This window comes from Phaethon aethereus, assembly GCF_964289735.1.
Source record: "Phaethon aethereus genome assembly, chromosome: 1".
Lineage (NCBI taxonomy): Eukaryota > Metazoa > Chordata > Aves > Phaethontiformes > Phaethontidae > Phaethon > Phaethon aethereus.
The window spans coordinates 53,979,621-54,002,727 of NC_138575.1; the positions used below are offsets into that span (position 1 = coordinate 53,979,621).

The window sequence follows — 23,107 nt, forward strand, 5'->3', positions numbered from 1 at the left end:
ATAGAACTAAACAGAAAAATAAAACTAAGTGCCTCTGTAAGAATATTAGCTGTAGAGAAAATTAAAGAAGCAAAGGGCACTTAAGAAAAAAATGCACTTTCTGTGTTATCAAATATTATTTGTTCTGTACATAGGATAGCACAGTACGTGAGAACTTCCAGGAATTTCTGTCTTTAAATGGGCACCTTCTTGGACGGCAGCCATTTCCTGACATTATACAACTAGGTCTTTGCCGACCAGAGACATCAGAGGTGTATCAACAAGCCAAGCTACATGCTCAAAGAGAAACAGGAGCATTTTATTTGGAATGGATGTAAGTAGCTGCAGCCTATCTGCTGATCCCTTGATCCAAGAAAATAATTTAATGTACAGCTAAATACGTTATATGGCTAATATAAATACCTTTTCAAGAGCTGCTGTGTTTTTTCTGGGGAAAGAAAGTGAAATAATTTTCAAGAACTTGTGGGAGGAGGGGAACTCTGTATATGTTAAGGCCACAAATTAGTGACAATTACATAGAAATAAATAGTGGAAGATATTTACCTCTGTACTTAATGATTGTTCCTTTTGAATAACTATACAAAGATGAAAATAAGATACTTTGAAACTTCTTTAAATACTTTTTTTTAAAGTTAGAATTGTAGTGCAAATATTGGGTATGGTACAGTAGGGTTTTATGTTTTCTATCATATATTTCTTAGCATTTGTGTTAACTAGCAAAGTTTTTGAAAGTGATGAGATGGGAAATACTAAAAGGCCTTATAATCTCTACCCAGTCTTGAAATCTCTCCTATTTAAACAATTTTTTTGCTGTTTTCATATTTTTGGAAGTTGTTAAAAGAAAAAACATACATATCTAAATATTTTTTCAGCATAGTCCGGTAGTCATCTGACCATGTAACTGTCTCTGTTAGATTCTTCTATTTGATGTTTTTTGTTCTGGTATCTGCAGTACTTGGTGGTTACAAAACATAATGACTCCGTATCAGGTAATTGTGGTAATAACTAGGCAGGTTAATCCAGGTATACTTGAATTCAGGTTTTTGAATATTTGGTTATTTTATTTTGTATAGCTAATGGAATTCTAATAAAAATGCTTGCAAGTTGCACAATTCAGAAGTGTCAATCTCCAAGTAGTTCAGGGCTTTCATATGGGTGTGGGAGACTTACGCTGAAGAACAGGGCTGAAATCAACAGAAGAGAGACTGATGTTTTTGTCTCCTATCCTAGGGGATGATTCTAAAACTGGTTTGTAGGATATGTAGGTGAATACATTTTTCTCTTGACCATCAATTTTAGCTTTATTAAAATATGAAAAAAAAAAAGTTGGCTTAGATGAGTCAGTATTTTGCAGTGAAAAATTGCTTTCATTCTAAAGTGCAGCTGCTTTGTTTGAGATGTTTTACACATTACTTAAATGCTAAGCATGAAGACTGAAACTGGTAAAGATAAAAACTTGAAGTATGTTGATTCATTTTGACTCTAAAAAAAGAATTAATCTTGTAACAACCTATTCATCACCAAAAATCATCTTATTACAGTGACAACTTTCTGTATTAAGATCTGGCTAAACAGGATGGTTATGATTGCTACTAATCCCAAGTTTTTCTTAAAGTGAGGCAAGAGTCATCTAAGGTGTGTTAGATTCTGTACTTAATCTCTGACTGAACTGCAGTGATAGTCATAGAATTTATTTAAATGTCTAGTGATAAGAATTGAACCATTGCTATGAAAATTCAGTAAATTTACTAAAATCTAAGCAAATTTATAAGTGTTTTTGAGTAAGCTTGAAAAGGAACCTGCAGGAGAACAAGAATTCTCAGGAAGAAATTTATATTTGGAGATAGCATATATCAGATCATAAAAATGTCATTAGGAAGGCTGTGTCTTGCAGTGCAACAGCTTTGCCCATGAAGTAGCATGTTAATTTCTCAGGCACATATTATCTTTCTTGATCTCTAAGCTGTAACTATTGGAGGGCAATAAAAACTCTGAGTGAAGGTTGGAATTTGTGTTTTCCTTATTACTTCAGTGTAAAGGCTGAGAAGTGAGGTACAGTGGGTTGGTTTGTTGGTTGGTTTGTTGTAAAGCTTGCTGCTCGAGATGTGAGAAAAAGTGTTAGCTTTTTATAGAGGAATTGAATAATAAAAAGGCACTAAGAAATCCTACTCATCTAAAATGAACTGTCTTACCCTGTAGAAATAAAAAATCCTTGAAAAACCTCTACCGTCTGGTTGTTCGTCCACACAGAGATGCAGTTTACCATGCCTGCTTTTCTAAGGATAGGCAAAGAATAGCATCATGTGGAGCTGATAAAACACTTCAGGTAAGATGTCTATGCATGAGTGAAAAGAGATGCTGTGTACCATTTTGATAACATTTGTTAACGGTCCCGTCACTTTTCTTTTGCTATTATGTGGAGGTATTAGGGGTCTAGGACACATTGGAGAGAAAAGATTGAAAAGAATTTTAGGTATTATTTATGTATTATTACACAGACATCAAGTTGCATGTTTAGAATAGTTCAAGTTCAAGCTTCTAGTTCAAAAGCTAAACTGTGATTTCAGGGTTTATACCCTTACTGTTGTAATACGTGAATGTGAGATGCTACAGAAGAGCTCACAGTTTAAGTAAGGCACCTAAGTATATTGAGTATTTGTTTGCAAAAATGTTATTTCCAGTCACACTAGACCTTCTACATAACTGAGAAACAGTAAGATGTTTTAGTTACAGCTTTACTATTTCTATGGAATGGTAATGGACATTATGCTACCTTGGTGTTTCTTTTGCATAAAAGTATTTACTAATTAAATAAATCTTGGGAGAAAAATGAACCCCTGAAGTTAAGGACAGTATTAGATTGGAAACGGGCCCAAAGTGCTTAGGAAGTGAATTAGGGGAGACAGAGAGGAAAGTGACTAATATAAATTTGCCAGCAGTCTGCCTGGAGGGGAGCCAGCCAGCTCTCAAGAAAACTAGCCAGCCAGCCAGTAACCTGGTAAAGTACCCATATTCCAGGCAGCCAAAGGTAAGGGAAAAGAACAACTTTTCTGCAAGCCTTTGGTATTGTTTTGGATGCTTGATAAGTTGAGTACTAAAGTAATAATATTAGTGGTGCTTAGTTGCTGTTCATTTGGCTACTTAATGTGTTGTTATTGTGTTTTTATTTATTTTATTTGCTGGCTTCCCAATGTTGTAATCATGACATCCACTTAAGGAGATGCCTAGTGGATGTACTCATTTTATGCTGTGCTGAAGTTACTGTGCTGGGCTTCTGTACTTAATAACCTTATTGAGACTGCAGATTGCTTATTTTTCTCTTCATTTTCTATGCAAAAAAAAAAGTAAAATCTGTGGATTGTGATTGCATTTAAATTAAATGTTTGTTGAAGAAGTAATAGGAAAATTAGCAATAATCCTTTTTTCAGTTGTTTAACTTTTAATTTATTCATGTTTTTTCTAATAGTGGCCTAAGCTTTTGAGGCTACTTTTACTGTTTCTGTAAAATAAAAAGATGATTATTGCTAGATTAAGAACAGATATTCTACAGAATTTACTGTAACTGTAGATTTCCTGTTACTTCAGTATTTATGTTCTTATTCGAACAAATATAAAACCATTTCATTGTCATTGGTACTCCCATGCAAAGAAAAAGTAAAGGAGAAATTGGAGACTTCACAATTGTAGTATCTTGAATGCTGCTGTAAAGAATACCTTGTGATTTGTTTTAATAATTTACAGTATGTAACCTAAGAAGGAAAAAGTTCTTTCCCTCTCCACCTTCATTGTAAAGTTAAATCCCAGAATTTTGGGAAATTGATTAATATATGACACTTTTCCCCAACTGTCATTTTATTGCCTTTGATTAGCTTAAGACTGAGACTTGTGTCATCCTGTTTGACTTTTCACTACTACTTTTTTCTTTGTTCCCTAAATCGTTAATTGCTGCTGAAATTCTTACTTTCCACAGAAATATATCACATATATAAAAAACCCTGGAATTTGTAGTTTTAAGAATAGTTTAGAATTTGTTAATAGATAGTGTTTTGCAGTTACTATTAAAAAAAACTGATAAAGGACATGGATTTATGCTTGAAGAGTGAGGGTAGAAAAAGTCATTACTTTGAATGACATTTAGAAAAATGTCATTACATGCAATGAAACACATTGGATACAGAAATCTTTTTTAAAATCAGTTTTCACTATTTCTCCCCATCACTATTTCTCTCCCCATCTCTCATCCTTACACAATTGAAGGTCAAATAAAATATTTTTATAATTATGTTATTTTCCCTGAAATTATAAATGCTTTCAAAAGTAAACCAATTTTATGAAGAGCTTATATAAAGAGAGCTGTTTGAGAGAAAGCAAACTTATATTTGTGTGTTAAAAGTGTATGCTAGTTATATGACTTTATTGTTTATTGTTTTAGGTGTTTAAAGCAGAAAGTGGAGAGAGACTCCTGGAGATAAGTGCTCATGATGACGAAATACTTTGTTGCGCTTTCTCTGCAGATGGTGAATTTGTAGCAACTTGTTCAGCTGATAAAAAAGTGAAGGTAAGGAAAAGGAGAACAATTTTTTTTTTTTTCAAATTAATAATTCTGACTTCAGTTTTAACCAACTCGGGTAGAGCAGATTCTTAAGACTAAGAGATTTTTTAACTGTCTTAAATCTTATGTGGGTAATTCACTACTTAACAGACAAACAGAAAAGCCTCACTTGTTACATAATGTAAAAGAAGCTTAATGTTAACATCATACCCCTGATTTTGTTTGTATTATCAGATGATTCTTTTAAGTAGAACATAATGTGTAAGTCCAATCCTGTCCATAACATGAGATGAATGTATCCATAATACTTTTATTTTCTGTTTCATATGAATTATTTGGAATTTTTAATTCCTCAGTATTATAGTAAAACCTTGGTGAAATTCCAGTATTTATCATATTCTAATCTGAATTATGACCTTTATCCTCATAACTTCTGTTTCTAATTGTAAAGATATAAGCTTTCCCTTTACCTTCAAAACATTTTTCATGTGTTAAGAATGTTTTAGGGCTTTATCTGTATTTCAGCGTAGTTTACAGATTTTGGTTTTTTTAAATTAAGTACTTTAAATATATTTAAAAGTCCTTTTCATTCTTCAATTCTGTCTAGATCTGGAATTCAAGAACAGGCCAGTGTAGGTGTGTGTATGAAGAACACTCAGAGCAGGTCAATTGCTGCCAGTTCAATAACAGAAGTGGTCAGTATCTTTTAGCCACCTGCTCAAATGACACTTTCATCAAAGTAAGTGGAAAAGGTTGACATTATGCTCATGCTGCTTATCATAACAGGATAATTATTGATGTATACATGTATTTAAACACTATAAATTACGGGTTTTTTTAATGAGCCTGGTAGAAGAGAGATGGCAACAGATTAGGAGTACTGACTGCAGCTCTGTAATCGGATTTCAAGAAAGCAGAACAGAAGGAGTGTTTATGCTCAGTGAAAAATGAGCAAGTCCTCTATTGGTAGAGCATGAAGGTGAGGGCTTTGGCAAGACGTTTAGAGGGTGGGATGGGAATGGGAGAGTAGGGGAGTGAAATACCTGATTAAAAACAGCATAAGAAAAAGGCAGAAATTCAGGATTGAAAATGTTAATAATGTAAAAATATGGATGCTGGAATATTTAAAAAAACCCAACATTATGGAATTCTATCAGGTACATTTTTAATTAAATAGATAGGGCGTAGTAAAGAAATGAAGGTGGAAGCCAAAAAAATAACAATAATCAAAGCAAGAGGTTAACCACTTGGCACTGTTCAGATTGGGAGGCTGTGTGTATACACAGGAAGAACAGAAACCTAGCAACTGAAGTCTGCATCTGAGGGAAGGAGGAAGACAGAAGAATCGAGTAAGACAAATGTGACAAATAAGAGTGCAATTTCACAGTACAACTAAGCAAATCATACAGCTAAGTGGCACCGGAGATGATGGTCCTGCTGCCCTGGCTGTATATTCTTGCCTTTGTTGCAGTGCATGTGCTGATCACATTCTACAGTGGTATGGTTCAAGGAGTCAACTTGACAAAAACCTCTGTTTGGTGGGATTGGTTTTCTGCTCGTTCAGTTCCCTGTAGTGGTTCTGTTGCCCAGTTCCAGTGCAAGAGAACTGCTGGGAGTAGACAGCAAGGAGTGAGATTGTTAGTGGGGGGACGCCTGTCTCTTCCAGCTGTAGCCAGCAGGATGTGAGGTGTTTTAATTGTAATGTGAAGTCTCATCTGAAGAATTCTTGCAAGAGCTTGTGCTTGTGCAAACTGGAGGTAAAATAAACTTATGGTCTGGTGTCAAGGTGGAAAGAGGAGGCTTTCCTGCTGACCTCCTGGATGTCTTAGGAGATGCATTTGCTGTCTGAGACTGACACCTTGGGACAGGTAGATTTAGAAGGGACTTGTTTAAAATGACTATTGTAAATGTGGTTAAGATTTTAGATAGTGTTTGACACTCTTGTGAGTAATGAATAACAGAACTGAAGTATGCGCAATAATTAACAGGGCCTGATTTTTTCCAGAGAACACAATACGAGTGGCTGTTCTAGTTTTGGGCTCTCACTTAAACACTCAAATGCATGATTTTTGTTTTTTATATAGGAGGAAGGGAAAGTGGATTTTGGAAACGGAGAAGAGAAGTGTGGGCTATAGGCTTGGAAAACAGTGTGTGTGAGAGGGGTGGGGAGGAGGACCCCTAAACAAAAAAAAACCACATATGGAATGTTTTTTTAAGTTTGTTAGTATGGATGTGGCAAGGGTGATATTCAGACTGTCCAAGACTAACATGAGGTGTTACATTTTTGTTATTATGTGCAAACTACATTATTCTGAACTTCAAAGGTGAAAGGGAAAGAAGCAAGAGGAAACTTTCCTCAGACTGAGGAAGAACTTTCAGTAGCTTTGTGCTGTTTAAGGGCCTTGTCTGCACTGTACAGAAAGTTTAACTAGTTCTATGTAATGCTGATGTTAATAGTTTTCATGCAAGTTAGCAGATGGAGTTAAATTGTGGGGTAGCCTCAGGGCATAGCATCAAGTTAATGAGCATGTGTGTAAAACTAATTAAAAAAAAAAATAGAGGTTTTGGTTGCCATTGCATGAGAAGAACGTGAACAATCTGTCTTTGAATAATTCATAAATATAATGATATTTATATGTTTATTTCTCATGCAGCTTTGGGATTTGAACAAAAAGTATTGTAGAAATACAATGATGGGTCATGTAAATTCTGTCAATCACTGTAGATTTTCACCAAATGATGAATATGTTGCTAGCTGCTCAACAGATGGAACAGTAAAGGTACACAATGTATTTTTAAATCAACTGTTTGTTTTGATGATGGTTATTTTTTGTACAAAATGCAAAATATGTATAAGGAAACTTTGTGTCTGCATGGTCAGTTTTAATGAATTAAGTCCTGAAACAGTTTTTTATTGGTCCCATTTTTAATGCAAGAGTTTTAAATTACTTGTCCAATACCACGAAAAAAAAGTGCCTGTCATTTTAAATAAATCCTAGCTAGCCTCATTTTGAATCCTTTACTTTTCACAAATGTACTTAATGTCCTTAATGTACTTTAAGAAAACTTGGTGGAGGGGAGTGAAACTTGTTTAAAAAAAACAAAGTAAAAAGTTTTTAGATTAAGTGAAAGTTCTGTCATGTCTGAAAATGAGTCATCAGTAGACATAAAAGTTAAAAGCAATTTCTATATGCCTTTTTTCATGTATGCACTAGTAGAGAATTGAGACATGTTTGTTTTTCCTCAGAATGTAAGTATTCTTTTTATTGCCTTTGGTTGCAACAGAACTATGCTGTTTCAGAACTGCAATTCTTAAAACACTGTTACCTTTCTATAGAGTTGCTAAATCAGGAAAGAAGGGTTGCTGTAGCTGTTGTCATTCAGAAGGAAAATTGTAGTGGAGGGAACAGAAATATTCAGTAGATTTTTGGCAGGTCCCTCAATGAAATTAGAGTGCAAAGTTAGATGTACAACAGATTTCTTAGGGTGAGTGGACCTTTGATAGAGTTGCAGAGCAGATACTATTTTTGTTTTTATTCTATTGAGAGACAGTGTTGTAGCTGGAATGATATGAGGGAAAAACTCAGGGAGAGTGTTCTGCTACAGTATAATCCTCTTTTTTGTTGTTTTTGTTCTTGGGTTTTTTTTCCCCTTTGTTTTGTTGGTTGGTTGTTTTTTCTTCCTTTCTTTCAGTCTAAACTGTCTGGGTTTGTGAATATTCTAATGCTATTTCTTGACGGGGGAAAGTAGCAAAGGCTTTTTTGTATTCTACGCCCTGCCTTCCTCTTTCCTAGAAGTGATTGGGAGTTAGCTCTCCCTGCCCTCTATCCACATTGGTAAAAAGAGGTTTTGTGTATTTCCTGTACTTTTTATTGCAGCTTTGGGAAGCACGCTCAGCAAATGAACTGAAAAGCATTGAGATAAAAGATTTCTTCAGAAATGCAGATGAGCAACTAGATGATGTGGAGGTCTTAGTAAAGTGTTGCTCTTGGTCCAGAAATGGTGACATGATTTTGGTGGTAGCCAAAAATAAGCTTTTGGTAAGTACTTCACTGCAATAATTTTTTTGAGGTATAGAATCGCAGAATCCTAGAATGGTTTGTGTTGGAAGGGACCTTACAGATCAGGTAGTTAGAAATTATAATTAAAGATAAAATTCTAGGCCATTAGGATGTTTCAGGTCCATTGTTTCAAGTGTCTGTAAAGTAGAATATATGGGGGCAACAAACCTGTCGACTGAGAGAAATACCTTCTAAATTCAAGAATGTACACTATTGAGCATATAAGCTATTTGTCTAAAGGGAAGTCATACGAACTGATGATAACTGTTATAATTATGTGTTCACAGCTTTTTGATGTTAAAACATGTGATTTGTTAACGCAAGTCATCATAAGTCATCACAGTACAATCCAATACTGTGACTTTTGTCCTGGTGATGAGTTAGTAGCAGTTGCTTTGTCTCACTGTTCTGTTGAGGTAAGTGATTGTCTTTGCTACAGTATACCAGGAAAGAATATTTGTAATATAAAATGTTACATTTGTCTTAATAATGTCTTGTATGCAGAGGTAAAACAAAATGTAGCTATTTTAGCAGCCTTTCAATGTGCTTATTCTTTTTAATTTTCATTTGCTTCTGAAACGTAAAGTATCAATTGGGAAATAATGTTTTAAAGTTATACATTCATTTTGGACAATGGAACTCATGTTTACATAAAAAGAATAGTCTTCTAAATTTATTTAAAGTTACTGTTATCACTCTCAGGAGTATTGCTTAATTCAAAACAAACCAGATGCTCTCTCCTTCTATATGCCGCTCCAGAATGCAGCAACTCGCTAAAAGGGAATGAAATAGCTAGAATAACTTTGGGACTAGCATGGCTAGAATAAGCCTGTACAAGTATCAGTTTTGGGTTTGTTGTTGTTTGGGGTTTTTTTTGTTTTTTAATCTACATGGTCAAGTTGAACTTGTATTTTTTTTTTATACTGTGAAGTGATTTTTTTTTTTCTTTCCTTTTTTTTTCCCCTTATCTTTTAAAATTATAGCAGTCAAAGAGGCTGCGGATTCAATATCTCTTATCAATGGGATAAGCAGGCACAGTTCTTGTTACATCTGATTTCAGAATGAGAAGTAAGAAAATACTAGAAGAAATAGTAATTAAGTATACTGCTTCTTGTTTTGCACTGTTTTCCCTATAAATGCAATCTAAATAAATTTGAGGTCTTCTTTCATATTTTTATTGTAGTTATGGAATATTAAATCTTTATCAAAAGTAGCATATTGCAGGGGACACATGAGCTGGGTTCACTGTGTGACGTTTTCACCAGATGGATCTTTATTTCTGACATCATCTGATGACCAGACAATACGTGTAAGATGACGTCTTTCTTTTTTGAAAAATGTTAATGTACATGTTATTAAATTACTCATTTAAGGAATTGTTTATTGTAAAAGTATTTGTAATATATACATAATATAGTTATATTATGTATTTTGTATTTATGTATGTTTATACCCAATATCAATTTCAATATTTGTTATAAAATATAAAATTACTTAGATTTATAATTTTATGTTTATTTTAATAGAGTGTGTTGTTATATTAAATTGTATAAATTACACTTACATGATTAAAATTATTACATGGGCTGGCTTTTTAACTTTATTTACTGTATATTTAAATTTACTGTATATCTATGTGATTTTTTTAAGTCCAGTGGCTGTTCAAGAGTAATTGTAACCTTCTATTTTGTTCTGGATTTTATCTGAATTGGGAATTATGAAGTTTTTTTTGAGGATCCTAGCAGACGTGATACTACTTTCATTGTTAGATATATTTGCATGTTAATATTTACGATAGATATCTATAATTGTAATGCCTCATTAAAACCTGTGAAAGTAGAACTATAGTTTGCCAAAGTAACCTTTCCTTTTCTCCCAAGTTAACACACTTGTTCTTGAAATTTTGAAAGCAATTGAAGTATAAAAATCTGTACTTGGTATTTTTTGTAATTGGATTTGAACGCTCGTCTTTGGATTAGAAAATTACGGACTTTATAGCTATGACTCCAAACATGGGGGAGTCTACAAGACAGCCTAGAAAAGATTAGTTCTGTTTCATCTGTTGGAATCACTATAGTAATTGCACAACCTTCCCCAGTAAATAAAAATAACAAAAGCATAATTTTCACTGATTTAAAAAATCTGTGTTGCTTGCAAGTTTATAAGACTTTGTTTTACAGGTACTTCAGCAAGTTTTATGTCTTGTCCTTTAATAAAACTAATGAAATACTGTGTTCTTCAACAGATTTGGGAAACAAAGAAGGTGTGCAAGTCTTCTGATGCTGTTCTAAAAAGTGAACTAGATGTTGTATTTCACAATGGTGAAGTGATGATTTTAGCAATTTACAATCAGAAGCATTTACAAGTAAGCTGTATTTCTCAATATGTTAGTACATTTGAATGTTACCTGCAAATCTCAGTAGGAAACTGAGGAAGTACTGAAAGAACTGCTTGTTCGTGGCTTTCAGCAGTTGAATCTGTAGCAGACGGTCAGTAATGATCTTAATGTATGGTAACATTTTTGTATCTAGAAACTCTGCCTAGTTTAGTAAGCAAAAAATGAAATTTGAGGGGAAATTTCCACACTGATGTTGAAACTGAAGCTGGATGCAGGGGAACAAAACTGTTTTGTCTTCACGACCGGGGCGACTGTGGGCCCTCTAAGTGGCTTAGCTGTGCACAACAATGTGTAATGTGTGCAGCATGTATAGACTAGGTGTTACACAGCATATGTATGTAATGCATCAGAACTACTGTGGAATAGCTGAAGGCATCATCTCAAATTGGGGGAATGAAAGGTGTGAGCCCAAGTTGGCCTCTCTCCTTAGGAGAGCATGGGGTCTTTTATGTCCTGAAGAAGATATTAATAGAGGATACACTCTTATTACTGTGGACCATGCCATACCTTTGGCCATGGGGTAGCTATTTCAGATGTTTAGCCCAAAGCAGCATCTGAATAGGAGCGAACCTTTGTTTTGCACTGTGAAAGCTGTGAATTCTTATTGCTGGATGTATAGGTAGGTGAGTATTGGGATAGATTCTGCTGCCCTGAACTGAGGGACACTGTGCAGATAATCTTTTTGTGTAGGGTCATGTCCTTTCTCCTAATTTGGCTGAAGGCAAACACGTAAACTATGTAATCCTGGTTAATCAGCACAACCATTGCCTTTATTTCTAGGCCTTAGGGATGCTCAGCTTTTCCTAGGCTGCTACTAGAATGAGAGCTTCCTTTGCAGAAACTGTTGTTCTTCTGTACTTCCCATTTCTCTCTTCCTGATTGTTTTCCATCCTCCTTCTTTTGTCTGGCCTGTCAACAAATTAGCCATTTCTTACTCTACTTAAAAATCCTGTTAAAAAAACCTTAAGTGGAATGGTGATGATATTTGAATAGTGGGGAATATAGATGTAGAAATAGCTAAAATGTCTCCAATGAGGCCTTGGCAATAAAATGATATTAGACTTTGAGCCAACAGAAGGCAGTCGATATTGAAACTAAAATTTATTTGAACAAATAATATGTGAGAAAAGAGAAGCTGGATCTGTTGCAGTGAAGAGATGTGAGAAACCACAGCGAATGGAGTTATACCTATTTATGTATGGGGAGCAGTTTAGGATAATTGCTACTTTTTAATCTTCCTGAATTGAAAAATCTGTAGCGACTATTATGTAATGGTGTAGGCTCTCATTTGAATTAGTAGACCTGATCTATTTATTTATGATTAACATATTTCTGTTGTAACTTTACTTGAACCATTTCCTAGAGAAAGATGGTGCTTAGATTTTCTGCCCTAAATACAATATTCTGACATCCTCTAGAGGAGCAGTTATGAGAGAAGACTCCATTGTAGAAAGAGAATAGATTTTTTTCACCCTTGGCAAGAAGAGAAATTGACTGAAAAGACAAATTGTAGTTAAGCGTGTGGACTATAATTTAACAGCATATCTCTGCTATCACAACTCTAATGGTAGTTTTTCTTGCAACTGTGATGTTTTGCCCTTCGTAATTTTTAATTTCTGAGAATTGGGGTCCTAGTCACTTTTTGATGTGCAGTATGTTCATTTTTAAACACTTCACGCTGCTGGCTTTCTAAACTTAAACTTTGTAAATCATTGTATTCTAAAGATCAATCTCCCCGCCCAGGGAATGGATTTGAGGGCAATACTGAGTTGAGATTTGGTATATTGTATGTGCTAATAAGTTTAAAGTCATGCTTAAAGGATGCACTTAAAGTATTTTATGCTGCATTTGGCATGAGCTGTAAAATCTCACTGGTAAGGTAGACTTGAGCTTGGAGCTCACTGTATGGCTTTTGAAATTTGGGAGTAGCATTTTGTGTTACTGTTTTCTGTAGTTAAACAAACTTTAAAAAGCCTTCTAATACTGAGGTGTGTTTCCTTCTGCAAACTTGTCCTGTTCAGAGAGCATTCTGAAGGTTACACTGACCTTCAAAGCAATTGGCTTATGAAAGTAACTGATCCTTATAATTCGAAGTTTGAAGTTGGTACACTGTTCTCTTCATCATTGTTAGCTCTGTATTGTAATTTATTTAAGTCTAAATTTAAAAATACTGTAATAACGTAACTTCCTATCTTGCAGCTTATCAATGGAAATACAGACAGTGTTATTATGCAGACAGCAGCTCAAGAATCCACCATTTCCTGCTGTTGCTTAAGTGAGGATCTTAAATTTGCAGCTTTTGGACATGAGAGTGGAACAATAAAGGTATTAAATCTTAAATTTTATTCTAAAAATGGTAGGAAAACACCTTTCTTGGTGCTTTTTAAAGAAAAGTAATTTGAATGGATTTGTACAATAATACTCTTCAACATAGTACTTTAAAGTTTTTACATTTGTGAGTGATGCCTAAATTACAATAATTTAAAGGTAGTGCTAATAATTTAGCTCTGTATTTCATTTTACTAAGGACTAAGCTAATATGAATTTTTTTGTTGTTCCAGTCAATTGACGGAGAATCATGTATTTACAATCTTGTGTTAATTTAAAAAGAATTTGCATGTTCTTTTTTTCCTTTTCCTCAAGTACGTGAAACAAATATAACTATTGCATTCTTCATTGTAAAGGTATTACAGTTGTTGGATGGGAAAGTTCTGAAGTCCCAAGAGGCCTACAGGACATCTGTGCAGCATTGTCGATTTACATCCGATTGTCAGACTCTCATTTCAAGTGCTCATGATTCAGTTATACAGGTTTGGAGGACTATTTTAAAAAGTTGTGACTGACTTACAGTTTATTTAAAAAGATCTTTTATACTATAGATAATGTAAATGACTACTGTATGGTGTATTGTTCCATCTTGGGGCAAGGGACTGTAGAAACTGTGGCCTCTATACTTTATATGATAGTGTGTATTACACAATTTCTATTTTTAATGCTGTGGATGGTAGAAAGGCACCAAGTCCTTTAAGATGGGTGAAAATAAAATAATTTTCAAGCAAGATAACTCAATAGTTCTGATTGCATAACTGAAGGGTTTGGGATGTGACCCAGAGCTGGCTATATATGGTACGTCTGTCAGTGGGCTTGCTTATACTGCCTGAACAAATGAGGTAGAGACCTGTCTCCGAGTGGGCTGGTGTGTCCACCTAGTCCAGTCCAGTGCTAGCTAGAAATAGAATGGCTGCACTAAATAGTCTCAACTACATTAAAAATCTCTGCCTCTCAGCAAGGTAGATGGCTACGGTGAAGCATTTTGGTGTGTCTATATTAGCATTTCAGCTCACCTCAGGGACGCACTTTTGAAGTGAATGTCCTGGTCGTTTATGCTTACTTGTGCTTTAGGTTGCACTGCAGAGAGCAGTTGCAGGCATGCTGACCGGATTCCTGAACTAGGGCATGTGCTTCAGCTCACGTGAGCATTCAGTCCACGCAACCGAACTTGAGCTGGTTTGAAGTAAAACCTCTAAAACACATGTGAGTGCTGGTCCTCAGCACTGTTTTGGTCATCAAATCTGTTCCAGCATTAGAGTTCTACCTGCTTGCTGATATACATGTAAGCTGTGCAGCATCCCATTTTGGTGTTGGTTTCGATCTGAAGCTGGCTTGAGTGCCATCACTGTGGTCAGTTAAGACCTACAGACAGCTCATCAGTTTATCGGCTTTTAGATCCTTCTTCCAGGTCTAACGTGGGTAGCTTTTCTTCTGGGTCCTCAGCTCCCTCCAGTGGACAGTGCCTCAGTTAAGCCTCCAGGATTGTCATCTGAGCACCTCTGCTTTCTGTTCTTTTTTTGATGTAGAAAACGTATTAATTTGAAAACTATAAAATCATTGCCATTTAAATTAGATTAATGCTTAATAGCTTCTATAAAATAAAATTACATTTCTTCTGTTTTCAGTGAATAGTTGAATTAAAAATGGAAGTGTCATTTTGTTATAAAAATGCAAACTAAAATGGTATTTCATTAAAAATACATTCTAAAATATAAAAGAAAGTTAATTAAGTATGGAAAATATGAGATCTGCCAGGTGATGAAGTCTATTGGTTGTAATAATCAAAGGTTTAAGACACAAAACTTCTGGGGTGCCTAGAAAATTGTTGTTTTGCTTTTTCTTTTTAAATTACCCGTGAATTTTAAGCATCAGATTGATTTTGAAAATCAGGTTATGTGTGTATTAGAGGGAACTCTTTCATAGGTTGACTATTAAATACTATGGCGTCCTTAATCTTCAGCACATCTATGATCGATATATTCAATATCTAACCTTTTAATTACTTGCCACCTCCATAAGAACTTTTTATTATTCCTGTGACTTAAAAGTCAATCAGCTAGTTCGTTCTTCTTAACTTATGTTTGCCATTAATTTTTTTTTTAAAATGTATTTCATCTTTATGATTAGGTATGGAATTGGCAGTTGAGCGAATGTGTGTTTCTGAAAGGGCACAAGGAAGCAATCAAGGATTTTAGACTTCTGGAAAATTCAAAACTTCTTTCTTGGTCATTTGATGGAACTGTTAAGGTAAATAAAATAACGTAAAATACATTTTACTGCCTTCTAACATTTGGCATTTCCTGCACTTTGTGTCGACACACATTTTATTGAATTGATCCTAAAGTGTAAGCTGACTTTTAAGACACAATTTTGTGTTTTCTGTTCATAGTAAGATTTACATTCTTGATGTATTTTAACTATACCAGTAAGTATAGCAAAATGTTTGCCATACTAGAACCATGTAGCTGAGTTTTATCTCATATATTGTTGTGCAAGATGCAGGTGTGTTAACCTTTTTACAGTTTTATGAAAGTAACCTGTTTTTCTTGTATATTTGGTAGGTTTGGAATATCACTACTGGAAACACAGAAAAAGATTTTGCTTGCCATGAAGGTGCTGTTCTTTCCTGTGCTGTTTCACCTGATGGTAGCAAATTTTCATCTACTTCTGCTGACAAAACTGCAAAGGTTCGTTACTTTCTGTACAAAGAGAAAAAATAAGGATTTGTCCTGAAATGGATGCTATATTTTTTTATTATGAGGTAACTAATGATTATTTAAGTTATACTAAAGGTGTTACACTCATTCACAATTGTTCTTGGATATAACTAGAGGCTGTCCTGATGACTTCTGTACAAATATAATCCATGTTTTATGCACAAGTTTTTGCAGAACACTTTGTGAAGTTCTCTGTATTGATTTGTTAATAGACTAACATTCTTAATTTGGAAACCTACATTAAGAAAAATTTCTGAAACTTCCAGTGAAAGTGCTGTCCATAGTTTCTGGTATTCCTGTTCAGAAGCAAGGTGCAGGAAGAAGTGAACTGTTTAATATTCTGGGGCTGCCCCACTAGATTTTTGAAGTGTCCTGTTACATTTTTAAATATAGCTTTAAGTTGATTGATGAACTCTTTTTCTATGAACAGCTTTAAACTTTCTTGTGAAGGAATGAGTTTCACTAAGGAGTATATTCCAAGGGGGAAAAAAAAAATGTACTCACAATTGATTCAGTAATTTGTAGCAAATGCATTCTTGTGTGATTCAGATAATAAAAACAGACTATAGTATAATACATACATAAACACACACACATATATGCATATATACAAAAAATATTATGTAGTTTTAAATACTAATGCCTTTTTAGAAAGTCGTAATTGGTTTTGAACTTATATTTTTCACACTTCTCTAATGTTTTCCATTTAGATATGGAGCTTTGAAAGTTCATCTGTTCTTCATGAGCTGAAAGGTCATGAAGCCTGTGTGCGGTGTTGTACTTTCTCTCCTAATAACAAGTTATTGGCCACTGGAGATGACAAAGGAGAAATAAAGGTACTGCTTTAACCTTGCTGTTTACTTTATAATTCAATTGATAGTCAGTTCAGAGACAAAAGAGTTCTCATAGTTTGTGTTCTGCGTGTCTAATTCATTAGTATTGTAGTGAACATAGGGGAGTTGAAAAGAGCAAAGATAGTTTGCCACATGAGACAGTAGCTTCTAACCATATTGATAGATTTATGTCTATGAATACTGAGGAACTGGTTCATGTGATTGACTAATAATTCTACTGTGAACTGCATGTGTGATGAATCCTCCATATATGATACAGTTGTAAGAGGAGAGTTCATTTTTTGGATCATTCTGTCACTTCAGTAGTATGTTTATTTACAAGGTTTTTTTACTTCTAATACAGAAAAATCAGCTTTCCTTACTGGAGATCTTTTTTCCCCATTAAGTTTATTTATATACATAATCTTCTCTCTCTTTTAGATTTGGGACATTTTAACAGGTGCATTACTTCACTTCTGTTCCCCAGTTACTGTAGATGAAGGAGAGCCAACACATGGTGGCTGGGTAACAGACCTCTCATTTTCTCCTGACAGTAAAATGCTGGTATCATCTGGAGGCTATCTTAAGGTAAGCCTTGAAATAATAAAGTATCCTAATATACCTAATTACATGGCAATACTCTCATAATTCTAAAGGAGAATGCAGACTAATTAAAAGAAACAAACCTGAAATGTTTTATGTAGCACAAAGCTGCTCCATTTTACATGACTGTCTAGCGCTTTTCACTTCTTTTGTTCTCAAATCTGAAAGCCTCCTGTGAAGGTCTCTTAAGAGCTGAGACTTCAGACTTGGATTTGTTTTTGAACTCCATATATTCCCTTTTTATTAGCTTCAGATTTTTATTAGCCATGTCCTTCATTAACATCTTCATATTAAAAATCCCAGTCTTTTTTGTCTGCCTTAATACCAACTCAATTTCAGCAGCTTTATAATGAGCAGAAGAATGCTCTGTCAGGCTTTTATTTTTTTAAAGATACTGAGCTTTAAATTTTTTCATAAATATAAATTCAGAAGGAATTGCAAGTGATAATTTTCTGCCTTGAAAGATGTTCTATAAGTAATCTTTGGAAGATGGCATGTTGAAACTGAGGAAATCTGTCTTCAGTCTTTCATTGATTCGGACATCTACTTGGGCATATGTTTTTTGGGAAGAGGAGGAGGTGGTCTTTCTTTCAGTCTATGAATTGGTTCTTCATAAATGTAAATTTCCCATGAGGTTTGGTTTTGTTTTGTTTTTCCTCATGCAATAGCTAATACCTATTAGTAGAAACTGTGTGTGTATGTGAAATGACAGTTTGTGGAGTTCTCATCTTACAGAGTGCTGGAGGCTAGTTGGTTGTTGGTCAATGTTTAGCTGTTGGACACGCTACCAGACTAACTCTTTGAAGTCAGTTAGTAAACATTTAACAAAGACAGTTGAATTTTCTGATTTAGCGTTGAAAACATCTTCTGACTTTCATTTCATATTACAGAACAAGACATGCATCCTGTTTCTAGCTTCCTTCCTATTTTGTCTTGCAGTTACACAGTATGGTGTTGTGGTGCTTCTCAGAGCCATAGAATGGTTTAGGATGTTAGGGACTTCAGTAACTCATCTAGTCCAGCCCCTTGCTAGAATCAGTTTGCAGAGTTAGGTAAAATTGCTTAGGGCCTTGCCCTATCAAGTTTTGTCACCCACTCCAACACAGGTGCCTCTGGGCCCTGAGAAGAGAGTCTGACTCTGTCATCTGTAACCCTCCTTTTGGTAGTTGAAGACAGCAGTTAGCTGCCTTCTCTTCAAGCTAAATAAATTCAATGCTGTGTTTCCCTCTGTGACATCTGTTCCAGGTGTCCAGCCATCTCAGTGACCAGTTCTGGACTTGCTCCTGTTTGTCAGTGTCTTTCTTGTACTCGGGTGGGGCTCAATACACAGTGACTGAACTGCTGACGACTGCTTTTTGAATCTAGCAGTCCATCCTGTTTGTCACCTACCCTGTGTTCCACCCATCCAGTCTTTATCTCTCCAGTTTGACTGTAGGGACACTATGGGAGAGGCTTGGCCAAAGTTGAGGTTAATCACACCCACTGCTCTTGCCATGGTTTTTGCAGAGCTACCGTTATTGTCAATAGAAGTCAACTGGGTGGTTCAGCATGATTTACCATTGGTAAATCTGTGCTAGTTGTTCATGATCACCTTCTTGTCCTTCACATGACCTGAAATGCTTCTAGAAAACTTGTTCCATAATAAACCCAGATGCTGGAGTGAAGATTACTGGCTTGTAGTTCCCAGCATCTTCTTTGTGAGAATTGGTATGGCATTTGCTTTTTTCCAGTCACTGGGACCAGATTCAATCACCATGTATTCTCAAAGTATTCTATTTCTACTTTTCTTTCAAGATCTACAGATGGATGTGTATGATGTGCATGAAAATGCACACATGCACCCTTTTTGTAGGGAGACGCTAGTTTTGGTATTTTGCTGCTACACTCAAGTGTTGCAAGAATAGAGAGTAGACTGCCTACTGGAACAATCAAGTAACATCTTTGTGCTTGATTGCATTTGGTTCAATTTTGCATTGGTCTACTGTTTTTTTGAGAAACATGAAATTTCAGTCTGCAGTAATGGAGTGAACAGATGGTTGAAAGTTTCTCTGTATCATAGAATCTTTGTTAGTGCTTAACGTATATTCTGAAAAAAAAAAATAATTCTAATCTCACTGAAAAAAGCCTGTTCTGCTAACAAAACTGCAAATGGTTTCACATGTGTACATGACCGATCCTCTTGTGAGTCCAGCTAAGTTTTTTTTAATCCAGCTATAGTTTCAATTATATTGTCTGGCAATGTGTTTTATGTATTCATTTGGTTATATAAAAATACATCATCTTTTACATTTTGGATGTGTTACAGTTTACATCTATTGACTGCTTTTGTGATGGGTTAGGGGAACTTATTACTTTGTATGCTTTCCTAAAATTGAACAGTTTGAGTCTTTTTGAAGTTTCCTTTCATCTGAAAGTCTTATATCTCTAGTAACTAGTCCTAAACATTTTCTACTTAAGATTGCTTCTATCTTTATTTTTAATTCTACCTCTTTGGGGAAAGCAGTCAACTGGGCTTGCCATGCTAAGCCTGTTTATAGAATTTATTCTAACCTTTCTTCAACTAACTGAAAGTGTGTTGTTGTATTTTATAGTGGTGGAGTGTAACTACTGGAGAATCCTTACAAACCTTCTACACAAACGGAACAAACCTCAAGTCAATACATGTGTCGCCTAATTTCCAAGTGTATGTGACTGTTGATAATCTTGGTATTCTTTATGTATTACAGAAGTTGTGATTAATGTGCTGAACACTGCAAAGATAATTTTTTTGAGCTGGAAACAAATCTGCCAAATGTTTGTCTGACGCTCATTAAGCTGTGAATTATATTTCATTGTTGTATTCATGATATTTTCATGTGTATGTACATTTGAAAAAACATGCATAAATGAACTTGCATTTAATCTTGTTTTTAATAACATTATTATAATCCTGAAGTCTTGATTTGCATCTTAAGTATGTTGCTTCCAATTTGGTAAGGCAATTATATTGAGATTTATTCAAATTAGTTGAAATTAGTATTAACAGCTGTGAAGAAAAAAAATAGGAATACAATACTTTGAAATTGTATTTTGTGCTAAAGCTGATGGCTAAATGCTCTCTAGCCATGAATACAACTGTGTAAGATACAAAAAAAAAAAAATTTTTTACTATGATGCAAGAATTTTTATTTAGTACAGAATGGGAAGAATCAGGGACATCCTTCATTTGAAAAATGAAACTAGATATCTTGGTGCTTGACATTCAAAACAAATCAATAGCTGTTCAGTTTACAGTAGCAGTGCCTCCCACTTGCGGTAAGAGCCTTCATGCTTCTAACCTTGTGGAGATAAAGTGTGTTGTAACACATATGAGCTAGTCTTATTAAGGGGAACGTCTTGAGTCTTGTTTTCTCAAGGCAAAATCTAAAAGGCTATTGCAATTGAAGTGGAAGAGATTGTGCCACAACATTTCCAGTCAAAGGATGAATACAGCTAAACAGCTAAACTGAGAGTGGAAATTGTTTAAAAGGTATATATTGAAAAATATAAGGAGGTGTGAATTTTAGTTATTTTTCCATCTGGAATTAGCATTCAGTTTATACTATGGAGACATTTTACTGTTGTCCGCTTTGTTTACATGGGATTCCATGCACAGGGATCTCTTGCCTGGTAATATGTGATTTTCTTTTTTTTTATTTTTTATTTTATTTTTACTGTCTATTTATAGATTCAATATAGAGTAGAAATGTTGACGTTTTGTACTAATTATACTTGATATATCTTTTGTGAATAATTAGATACCAATTTTTCTTAGGTACCTAGTAAGCCTTGTTCTAGTAAATTGCCTCTCAATTTCTATGAGCAACAAACTGCACAAGCATTAATATAATGATTTTCATATTTTTGTAGTTGGCAGTAGAATACTCCATCTAAGTACTTGATTGTAAAAAGTACATCAGCAAGTGTCTCAACTGACACTGAATAATGAAATTTTCACTTTTAGTATTTTTTGTGTGCATTTCAGAAGATTTAATATACATTCTTAGTATTTTCCTGGTTTTGACAATCACCAGTTTTTCCTTTTTTTTTTTTTTTTTTTTTTTTTAAACTTGAAATTCCACCATTTCTAAGGTGCTATTGAATACGGGTCAGTATAATCAAAGTACTGCTGGCAGAAATGTAAAGAGAAGAAATTAAAAACCCCCACGTTTTGTATTCTAAGTATGTACAGCATTCAATAAAGATAATCCAGGCAACATTGGCTGAGGTTGTAAATGAATTTGAATTCCTGAGTGGGTTTGTTTGGTTTTTTTGCAGAGTGGGTGGGAGGAGGTGTGCTGCCTCTTACTGTCTTTTATCGTGGTTTTATTTTCAATCTAAATGTAATGCTGCTTTACAAACTGCATCAAAAATACTTTGACGGGTAAGCAACAATATTAAATATGAGGATGGAGGAAAAAGTGAGAAGAGGGAAACTGAGGTCTTGGAACATGTTCTGCAACGCTCAGGACAGAGTTGCTTCTACTGTCTCGTTTGTACAGACCTCATCCATACCCTCCCTGAACAGCGGAAGATTCAAGGAGCAGGAAGCTCCTCTCAGCCAGTCCCCCGATTGTGCTGTCCTTACTGCCCGGGACCGTGTTGGTCTGAACTTAGAGAGCCAACAGGACAAATGTTTCTTACGAGGAACCAGGGCAGAAAATTGTCTTTTGTGACAACGCTAATGAAACTCTGATGATAGCAAAAACTGATCATGGTTTAATGAAGAAAGTGACCTGTGAATGGGTGGAGTTCATAGACCATTTAAATTTTGAAGTGACTAGGAAGCAGGTAGCTCAGAATGTTGAAGAAGTGTGAGATAAAGAATGCATTCTTGAATTATTCTGCAAGAAGGATGACATGGCAGCAGACAACTTGTTGCTGGAACTGAGGAAGCTGTGCTTCATGGAAGGTGGTGTTAATAGAATCAGGATGCTTGCGTTCACGTGCAAACGTATGGAGTTGGCTCTAAGTCTTTGTAGCTGAGGCGGAAGAAGAGAAATAGCAATGAGAAGGTCTGAAGAGACGAAGAATAGATACAATTCGCAGGAAGAGGATGACAAAATTTAAATTGAAATTTGTCAAAATAGGAGCCAAAACAGCAACTCCTTTAATTTAAAGTATTTAAGAAGGCTAAAGCAGTTTACTGTAATGAAAAAATAAAGTCCTCTGTCAGCAGATTTAGCTGTTCTCTTTGATGTTAGATGTATTTTAAAGGAAACAAAAGAAAGTTTGGCCACAAGCAATTTTTATGTAGATTGAACATTATCTCTTGTAATGCCAGATCAAATTGAATCAGTCTACATTTGAATTTCATGACCATTGCCAATTTTATCTAGTTCTTTAACTGAAATTGTTTCTACAAAGGCATACTGTAATTTTTAGGTACACTTCCTATTAATGATGCCTATCAGTTTCTGAAGAAGTTTTGAGTCTCTTTGCTTTGGCAGTTAGACCCACAGCTCCTTCACAAATCTTTTTTTCTTTCCTTTATTAACAAGGAATTGTTCCCACATGCAATACAGCTGCTCAAGAGGATGCTTTATATTGCCTTGAATTGTACAATTCCTTTAACTACAGTGTTCCCTTTCCCC

At 34.9% G+C, this 23,107-nt stretch overlaps 1 protein-coding gene across 2 annotated transcripts in view; it reads left to right on the top strand.

The window, feature by feature from the left end:
* Positions 1-20,230, top strand: part of APAF1 (apoptotic peptidase activating factor 1) — a gene marked incomplete at its 3' end in the record, with an annotated part of 34,056 nt that extends 13,826 nt beyond the window's left edge. The window contains exons 11-26 of one of the 2 annotated variants that reach the window (XM_082015431.1): positions 135-313; positions 2,200-2,326; positions 4,433-4,558; positions 5,160-5,291; positions 7,207-7,332; positions 8,431-8,592; positions 8,901-9,029; positions 9,797-9,922; positions 10,859-10,978; positions 13,211-13,336; positions 13,696-13,821; positions 15,470-15,589; positions 15,904-16,029; positions 16,770-16,895; positions 17,334-17,480; positions 20,087-20,230. In XM_082015431.1, the coding sequence (XP_081871557.1) occupies positions 135-313; positions 2,200-2,326; positions 4,433-4,558; positions 5,160-5,291; positions 7,207-7,332; positions 8,431-8,592; positions 8,901-9,029; positions 9,797-9,922; positions 10,859-10,978; positions 13,211-13,336; positions 13,696-13,821; positions 15,470-15,589; positions 15,904-16,029; positions 16,770-16,895; positions 17,334-17,480; positions 20,087-20,230 (2,142 nt within the window). Of the gene's footprint in view, positions 1-134; positions 314-2,199; positions 2,327-4,432; positions 4,559-5,159; positions 5,292-7,206; positions 7,333-8,430; positions 8,593-8,900; positions 9,030-9,796; positions 10,211-10,858; positions 10,979-13,210; positions 13,337-13,695; positions 13,822-15,469; positions 15,590-15,903; positions 16,030-16,769; positions 16,896-17,333; positions 17,481-20,086 lie in introns of those variants that run through there. The other variant, XM_082015432.1, reaches the window with a different exon arrangement.
* Between the last annotated feature and the right edge of the window lie 2,877 nt (positions 20,231-23,107).